Genomic DNA, 8907 nt, shown 5'->3' on the forward strand with positions numbered 1-8907 from the left:
AAACTATAATTGAGAATTCTTTGTTGGAAAACATAAGTTAAAAAGTCTCCCTCCGTCCCAATGGATTGTATACGTTACTTTTTGACAAGTTTTTTAAGACTCCTTTAAAGTATAGTTTCATAATATTTTTATAATTTTTTTTTTGTAAATCAAAATTTGATATTTAAACTTTTATTTTAAAAAAATTTAAAAAAAATATCATGTAACTATATTTTATTGGAACCTCAAAATGTGTGCGAACAGTGAGCGTGTACATCCCATTGGGACGGAATAATAGACCTGAAAGATAAAAATTATTACGATACATTCTATTTAGTTCAAATAAAAAGATCCTGGTCCAAACAAATTCCCAAACAGCAGAAAGTATAAGGCATCGTTTTAGAAAAACTAAATTAAAAAAATAATCATAGTGAGCCTACCTCGCCGCCGTAAACGCGCCTGCCTCGAAATTTGAACCCTTTTCCGCAGACGAATTTGCCCCTCTCTTGCTCTTACTACTCTCTTGTTTTGTCTGTTAGCACAACAAAACGGCCATTTGTCATTCTCCTCTCTCTCTCTCTCTCTCTCACACACACACACACAGTCATCATCTCTCGCTTCTCCGGCGATCATCTTATTTTCAACTCTGTAAGTCTCTCTCTCCCCCCTCTCTCTCCCTCTCTCTCCCATGTATCAGGTATGTAAATATCAGTCCTTAATTACTTTGATTCTTTTTTTTGAATTTTAAATTTTGAACAAATAATTACTAATCATCAATGAGTTATTCAATTCATCATGTGTAGATTTAATTCTTGCCTTAATGCTCCCCCATTGTATATATGTATTTCTTGTGAAGTTCTTGAGAATTCTTGGGTTTTACATATATACTACAGTTGTTCCATTCTATTCTGGTAATTACATTGCTCATTTTAGTAGCTTTGTAATTTGTTTTGAAATGGGTTTCGCAATTGGGTACTTTTTTGTGATTTTTATTTTCATTTTTACTGTATCTGTTATTTTCTTGATTCTTGTGAGTTTAGTTAGTACTGAAGCCATTCACATGTGTATATGTGGATTTTGTCTTTTGTGGGACTGAATCAATTAGTAAGTCCTCATGTAAGTGTATGGATGAATGTATGTGTTGCGGGATCACCCGATTAGTGGCATCGAATACTTATTTTTTTGTGTGTGTGAATTGTTGGTGAGGTGATTTTTTTTTTTTTTTGTGTTTGTGAAGCAAGAAGAGGGACTAGTTGGGAAAGGGTATATTAGTCTATTTTTAGACCTGATATGATTGATAATACACAAAGCATTTGACACTTTTTCTTTTAATAATGAGTTAAGGAGCACACTAATTGTTGGTATCTTTTTGGTGTCTCATGAGTTCTACAACAACATACATGTTTGCTGAATTCAAGGATAGGATGCACTTTATTATATAGACCTTATATTATATGCTTTTAAAGTTGTAGTTATCATGTCTGGGAAGGTGGGGTTCCGGTACTTAGAAAATGATAAAACACTTGTAACTAATACTAAAGTTGTTGGTTTATCTTGTTTGAGTTCTTAAACACCCTTTTATTCTTTCTTTTTTCCTTGTTAGTGTTGTTTGATGGTTAACTCTGTTGAGGTCCCATGTGATAGTAAAACCCGAAATTGGAAGACATGGGAACATACGAACTTTAGTGTGGCATGCATAAATGTTTATGTGGGTCTGAATCTTTACTCTTTGTTAATATTTTCTCATGGAAGTTGTATGGAGGGTAAGGGCTAGGGACACCATTTCGAAGGTATTATGGGGCCAAGGTGTAGAAAGTACTCCGTAGTCCGTAGGACTTGCAAATTTATTTGCTCGTTCACATACCATGATTTTGTAAAATGGTTACTTAGTTGTGTGGTTTATTGGATGCTTAGAAATTGTTAATATAACTTTTGAAGCTCTCATTTGATGTTTCATCATAGCAGTATGTACTCTATGTAGTATAGGTTCTTAGTTTTTTAGGTTCTGCATCTTGAATTAAATGTTAAGAGTGTTATCCATTTCATAATTATGAAATATAAGATTTGTGTAAACAATACATGCTGAATTTTTAATAAGTAATGATATTTTAAAATCTTATTTGGATGACAATAGATCCAATAGACGTTTTGCAGTCTTCGCTTCAGAAGCTCATTTCGTCCTTGCTATCAGATTCCTCCTCTTTTAATGTTTTTTTATAAGTTTTACCCTATATCTATTCATACTTCTACTGAATCTTACGTAATAGAGCGTTACCCATGTTCAGTTTTCACTAACTGTGATTTTTGTATGTTGTCTACAGATTTGAATACTAATTCTATGACTGAGGATAGTGATATAGAATAAAGTTCAACACAGATGAAGAAGCTTTTATTTTTCAGATCATCCACATCCAACAATGGGAATGACTCAAGTCCACCACTATCAAATGATAAACAATCTTACTTGGAGAACTCATCTCATGGTGGACGTAAAGCTATTGACAAAGTCAAAACTAAAAAACAAGTATCTGGAAATCAGAAGTCCAGCATCAGTCCATCTCTTAGGAGAAGTCGTTCATATTCTTCAGGAAGTATTCATGAGGGTGGATTAGGACAAACTGATCTGTGTTTCAGTAATTATGATAACGGGTCTCCTTGTCATAGCATCATTTCACGAAATCAGTCTGATCTTCGCTCTTCGCGGTAAGAACATAATTTAGTTCTCTTTCATATAAAAACATGACATCTGTAGCTATGCCTGATGCGCTATTAGTTTGAGTAATGTATTTCACTTGTTTGGAAATAAGTACTCTTTGATAATTAGCTCACCGATCGACTGTTTTACTTTGTCAGTTTTCAAACGCTTTCACCTGAAAGAAACTCTCAAGCTAAATGGTTTAAAGATGCATCTCTTCAACATTCACATGTGTTTGAAAAGCCTGATGGCATTATTTCTTCGAGAGCTAGCTTTGGTTCATCAGAAAGCTCTTCATACTGTTCCAGTAATGTCTCAAGTAAAGTATTAGATCGTTACATTGTCGGAGAACAGTTACAGGAAACCAGTGTTCCAAAGAACACTTGTCACCAGAAAATCCGTGACGAAGATAGAACTGGTGGTGGAAAACGTCCTCCACGGGTTAGTATCCCAACTGATGGTGTAAATCAGAAACCAAGATCTCAATCTTTCAGAGAAACGAAGGAATCCCACCAATTCTTTTCAACAAAGGATTGGGTGGAAACTGGATTTGGGGATGAATCTCCTCGGAAACTTGCAAAGCATGTAATTGAAAGACTCTCTCAGGCCCGCCCTTTGCCTGCAGCAAGTTCCAGAAAGTTTGATTCTGATATTCCATTCACAGTTGAAGACATATATGGCGGGGAGGAAAATAGATTCTCACGTTTAGACTCTGATGGGGGTCAACAAAAGGAAATTTCAAGCCTCGCCGAAAGGAATGGTTTTTGTTATGAGACCTTCAGAGATCCGGATTCTGCTGCTGCCGAACAGGATTTAGATAAAAAATTACTTGCAAAATTCGAACAGGCTGAGGAGCGGGCCATGTTTCTTTCTGAAGAGCTCAAGCAAGAAAATTTTTTGGGTGATGGTAGAGTCAGCGTACATGGACTGGTTCAAACTATTAGAAGCTTAGCAGAGGAGAGGTCTAACATGGCACTTGAGGTCGCGGCAGTCTTGAAAGACCGAGTTGCTGAGAAAGCCTCATTCGCTGAAGAGCTCAGACTAGCTAAATTGGAACTGGATTCAAGGACACAGAAACTGGAGAAAGAGAAAAATGAGCTGCAGTTCTCCTTGGAGAAAGAGTTAGATAGAAGATCAAGTGAGTGGTCATCCAAGCTTGAGAAGTACCAGTCAGAAGAGCATAGGCTGCGTGAGAGAGTTAGGGAGCTCGCAGAGCAGAATGTCTCCCTCCAAAGAGAAGCCTCTTCTTTTAGGGAGAGGGATACTCATAGTAGAAACCAGATCGTTTCGACTGAGGAACAGCTGCAGGACCTGACTACAAGTATAGAGCAAGCAAGGGCTGAGAATCAAAAGCTCCACAAAACTATTTTCGAGATGCAAGAAAAATTCAGAGCAGCCAAGGATGATCGTGATTGCATTCATAGGAGCTATGAGGAGAAGGAGAAAGAATGCAAAGACTTCCACAGATCTGTTACTAGAATGCTAAGAACCTGCAGTGAACAAGAGAAGACAATTGAAGGTCTACGAGCGGGACTTAGGGATGAAGTTGCAAAGCAAAGATTTATGGACAACCCTGATAGTCAGATAGCTAATTTACAAATGGAGCTGATGAGGTTGACAGGTGTTGAACAAAATTTAAGAAAGGAGGTTGAATCTTATAGGTATGAAATTGATTCTCTTCGACATGAGAATATAAATTTGTTGCATCGTCTAAAGGGAGGCAGGAATGTGAACGGATCAACTTTCAAGCTGGATCAGGAACTATTTGACTGTGTGTGCTATATGCAAAATAAGACGCCAACATTTCTCAACGAGTGCATTCAGCTTTGTGCTAAACTGCTTCAGCATATAAAAGAGAAATCTGGACTGTCTTCTCATGTCAAGCACGGAACTGAAGTCATCGAGAATGGTGTAGATGCACAATTTATCGTTGACTCTGATGTGAGAATCCAGGGTTTCAAGCGTGGAGCTGAGAACCTAATACAAAGCTTACGTAGTGTATCTTCTGTCTTGCAAGAAAAAGCGACTACTAAGGAATCTCAGCAAGATAGCTTCCAAAAAGAATTGTCCCACCGAAGTGATCAGAACTTGGAGGTATGCAATTACTGATACTTCCTTAGGTTATATGCTCCTGAACTTGGAATGCACTCCCTCCTTCCTAGACTTATTGGCATGTTTTGACTTTCAGAAATCAATTTGACCAAATTTTGACTGAGAATTAATAATTATTTTTATACATAATTTTTATTAAAAAACTATATTAAAGAATATATTTGATTTACTGGTTAATATAAATAATTTGTATACATTTAATTTTCTTTAAATGTTGTCAGCGAGTTGGGTGTTGTCACCTTTATTCTGATTAGTCATTCCTTTGAACTTATGAGATTTGTGAAAAGCTTTACAATACTCTTTAATGATTTATTTAACTTAAGATTAACAAGTAGATGCACCTAATCTTATATGCAGACATGCAGTAATATTCGTTTTACTTGTTGCTGGTAGTATATGGCATAACAACAAAGCTTACGTGTGTGGAGTTTGGCATTTTTGACTTTTTTTAAAAGACCGATTTATTTGCTTTCAGTACTTTGTTAATTATGATGAGCTTGTCTTGAATTGAACTGGAGTTTTTTGGGGGTTTGTCACATATTGCATGAAGCAAGCTGGTGCATTTCAGCGTGGCAGAAGAGATTGGTTTAAAGGTCTATTCTTGATAGGATAGGAAGGAATGTTTGTAGATATTGTTTTCCCAGGCATTCTTGGTTTGTGTGGAAGATATTGTGGAGTCGAAACAGCCCACAGTAATTGGGATAGTTGTTTATTAGAGTCCCCTGTTCCTTCTGTCCTCCTAGGATTAGCAATCACATTGGTTAGCTTAATAACCCGGAAATCGCAGGATCATCATGGTTTAATATGTAGTAAGTTTGTCTTGTGCAGAATTGGAGTTGAGTAAGAATTAGAAATTCAGTGTAACCAAAATTCGAGTGTTGGAAAATAACAAGAATGTTTTAATAGTTGTAATGATTTTATACATGCATTATTAAATTGTTTTGGAAAAATGTAGCAAGAACTATGAACCTTAGTAGAATAAATGGACCCTTTTCAACATATCAAAAGGGCTCTCTTTTGGATAATAAAACTGTAAAAGACCCTGCTACAAGCAACATAAGCAACAATTTAAGATTTGATTCCATGCCCCCCAAAAATAATTCTTGGTAGTCTAAGAAACTCAACTTTGCGTTATGTATAGCTTAGCCATTCCTTATAAACTAAATATATATCACAAAGCTTCTTAAATTTTTTATTCTTTATATAATAGATAGCTATTTGTGCTGAAGGGAGCTTGTGGTACATTGTCATTTATTACTTCTTACACCTAAAAGAAATCTGGTGATACTACCATGTGTGGTTAGTTTTTTGCCTTTTTATCTTAAAATTTAGTTTGGATAAGCCAGCTCATTAAATTTTACCATGGTGGGCACTGTTTTATTTGTATAGTACACCTCATTAATAAACTCAATCAGAAATTTATCCTTGAATGTATGTAGAATAAAATATCTTGACACCAGTAGTTGACGTGTCACATTTTTACCAGATGATGTGGTCCTAGTTAGTTCATTTTAACTCATACACTCTTTCTATACACACAGGATAACCTTAGATCGGAACTCAGAGCAGAAGTTTTATTAACAAGGTTATTGCGTGAAAGGTTATACTCCAAGGAGCTTGATATCGAGCAACTTCAAGCTGAGCAAGCAGCATGTGTTAGAGGTAACGATATTCTTCAATGTGAAGTGCAAAATGCACTAGATACAGTCTCCTGTGTAACACACAAGATGAAAGACCTTGAACTTCAGGTGAGGTCTTGATGAATACTTCAATTCTGGTACTTACTAAGTGTTTATTTAGTTATGTTCTGAAAAAGATTAGTAACTTAGAAGACCAAATGCCTTGCTATCATTTGTTCTGAGTATATTTTTGTTTAAATCTCCTAGAAACAGCTCTTTGGTCGTGCATGTTGGCAAGCTTAAAACAGCTTCCCTGTCCCCTGAGCCAGTGAAAATATCTTTTGAAATTGTAGAAAAGGAGCATGTCTGACAATAAAAGTAACTGCAAAACCTGTTTTTTAGTACAACTAACTTAAAAGTAGGATAAAACCTCAAGGAAAGGAGAGCAATGGTGATTAGTTTCAAATGCAAAAATTCCTGCATATCTTTTTTCTTTGATGTTCTACTTGTCTTAAAGTTTATGTTTTTATTAATTTTAATTCTCTTTATATAGAGCTCATACAAATCAACGATACATAATTCATGCCACAAGAGTAGCCTTATAAGTTACAAATCTCTACTAATTAAAGACGTTAAAGCATAATCATATATATTTAATTCTTCGGTTAAATGTTGAACCACACTTCCAACAGATAGAATAACACTACATCTTTCTTTACTATGCAGTAGTAATTTTCCTTCACAGCTTGTACACCAGTATTTTTGGAAGAGAAAAGATAAAGAAAAGATGAGGAGGGGAATATTGTTCTGTATAATTTAGTCCTTGTGTTCCTGAGGAAGGAGAGAATTGGACTTGGAATGTAGATGGAATAACAGGTTTATTAACTACTTATAAAAGGTTATTTATGAAATAATTTATCGAACAACCAACGATTATATTCTTGTTCATCTCTTCTCTCCAAATTTTCCCACTTGGGATTATTGGGCTTGAAGTAAATTTGTAAGTTTTTCTCCTCTTCTTTCCTTGAACACTAGACAAAATTGGAGTAAAGCTTTTATATAATTCAGATTCCTTCTTTCCTTCCTTGCCTCTCCAAATTGAAACTTGCGCACACGCCTTTAGGGGAACTTAGAAATACATTTGAATTTGACATAATTTGATGAAAGTTTAATTACACTTTGAAATTGCAGAAGCTCGGGGTAGATCAATAGTAATTAAAATCTCTGAAACTGGTAATGAACATGAGGTTTAAAATAGTTATGCATTGGCTGCTACTGCTTCGGTCCATGCTTACACTTCTCCATATGCTGTTCAGTGAATTGTTCTGAATTCCTAAATAGCTATGATTATCTGGTGTTTAGAATGATTGTTAAATTATTAATATTTTTTTTTAAAGGTCCGAGTCTATCTACTAACTGATGAATTAAGTTATCAGTTCTTAATCTTTGTTGAAACTCGGAAAGAATAAAAAGAAACTGAGCAAGGAATAGCAGTCTCATGATTTTAAAGTTAGCAATTTAGTTATTTGGTCTTCTAAAGGGTATTTGTATTGCTATGTAATGCAAATTTGTGAAGAATATGTATCTGGTAAGTTTTGGAAACCATGTCATTTATTTTATGCTTTTGAATCAAATTCTATGCAGCTCTATGTTTTCCATTGTAATTATGTAAACGAGTATATACACTGCTTCTTAATTGTTGGCAAGTGATGCTTAATTTTTTTACAGATGATTAACAAGGATGAAAATATAAACCGGCTTCAACATGATCTTCAAGAATGCAGAAAGGAACTGACAATTGTAAGGGGAATTTTGCCGAAAGTATCTGAAGAGAGGGATCTAATGTGGGACAAAGTGAAACAATACAGTGAGAATAACATGTTATTAAATTCTGAAGTTAATGATTTAAAAAAGAAAGTGGAGAACCTTGATGAAGAAATACTCCTCAAGGAAGGACAAATCACAATCCTAAAAGATAGCATGGGTAAGCCTTTCGACCTTCTTGCAAGTCCAGATTTAGACCGAGAGTTTTTGCTGGAATAATGATCAGTTTAAACTAGAGTTCTCATTCAACAGCTACTGTTTAAATTTGTTGGTTTGTTTTGCCTTTTGACATTCCCTTTTTATGGTTACTCAGATGACTCCATTTGTCGATTACTAGATTATAGTAGACATGAGAGATATAGCATGATTTTGTAACCACCCAAGCATTTAGCAGATTGGTGTGAATTCTTTTTCGCAATTGTGTAAGAAAGTATCTCATGTATATACACAGCTTTTTGTATGGTTGATCAGATTGAGATTGTTTTAAGAGAATAAGCAGCATTCATCCTTTTGTTGAGGGCAGGGATTCTCACGGAGAACAAGAGCATTTGTTGAGACGTTAGTGTTGAGACTTGTAGGGAAAGAATGTGCTTATGATAATAATATAAACCAAACCAAACTAAATTCCACTTAGAATATGGTCTAGAGAGTATAAGATGTACACAGACATGAAGCTAA

General features: G+C 35.2%; 1 protein-coding gene across 3 annotated transcripts; it reads left to right on the top strand.

Moving 5' to 3' along the window:
- Positions 1-394: 394 nt before the first annotated feature.
- LOC108215925 (uncharacterized) lies at positions 395-8689 on the top strand. 3 transcript variants are annotated; one of them, XM_017388555.2, is made up of 5 exons: positions 395-627; positions 2301-2682; positions 2833-4768; positions 6328-6534; positions 8134-8689. In XM_017388555.2, the coding sequence occupies exons 2-5, from the start codon at positions 2357-2359 to the stop codon at positions 8446-8448; spliced, it is 2784 nt and encodes a 927-aa protein (XP_017244044.1). In that variant the 5' UTR covers positions 395-627; positions 2301-2356; the 3' UTR covers positions 8449-8689. The 3 variants fall into 3 exon arrangements, with proteins under 3 accessions (XP_017244044.1, XP_063948351.1, XP_017244046.1); XM_064092281.1 differs by lacking the exon at positions 395-627 and adding an exon at positions 1339-1468; XM_017388557.2 differs by lacking the exon at positions 395-627 and adding an exon at positions 1497-1769.
- Positions 8690-8907: the final 218 nt, after the last annotated feature.

The sequence above is a fragment of the Daucus carota genome, chromosome 4 (genome assembly GCF_001625215.2).
Source record: "Daucus carota subsp. sativus chromosome 4, DH1 v3.0, whole genome shotgun sequence".
Classification (NCBI taxonomy): Eukaryota; Viridiplantae; Streptophyta; class Magnoliopsida; order Apiales; family Apiaceae; genus Daucus; species Daucus carota.

What these genes read in the sequence shown, in the direction of transcription:
- LOC108215925 (XM_017388555.2), top strand. Translation starts at nt 2,357, where the DNA reads ATGAAGAAGCTTTTATTTTTCAGATCATCCACATCCAACAATGGGAAT. An exon ending in TCTGATCTTCGCTCTTCGCG is followed by an intron (nt 2,683 to 2,832) that starts GTAAGAACATAA and finishes TTACTTTGTCAG; the next exon opens with TTTTCAAACGCTTTCACCTG. An exon ending in GAAGTGATCAGAACTTGGAG is followed by an intron (nt 4,769 to 6,327) that starts GTATGCAATTAC and finishes CTATACACACAG; the next exon opens with GATAACCTTAGATCGGAACT.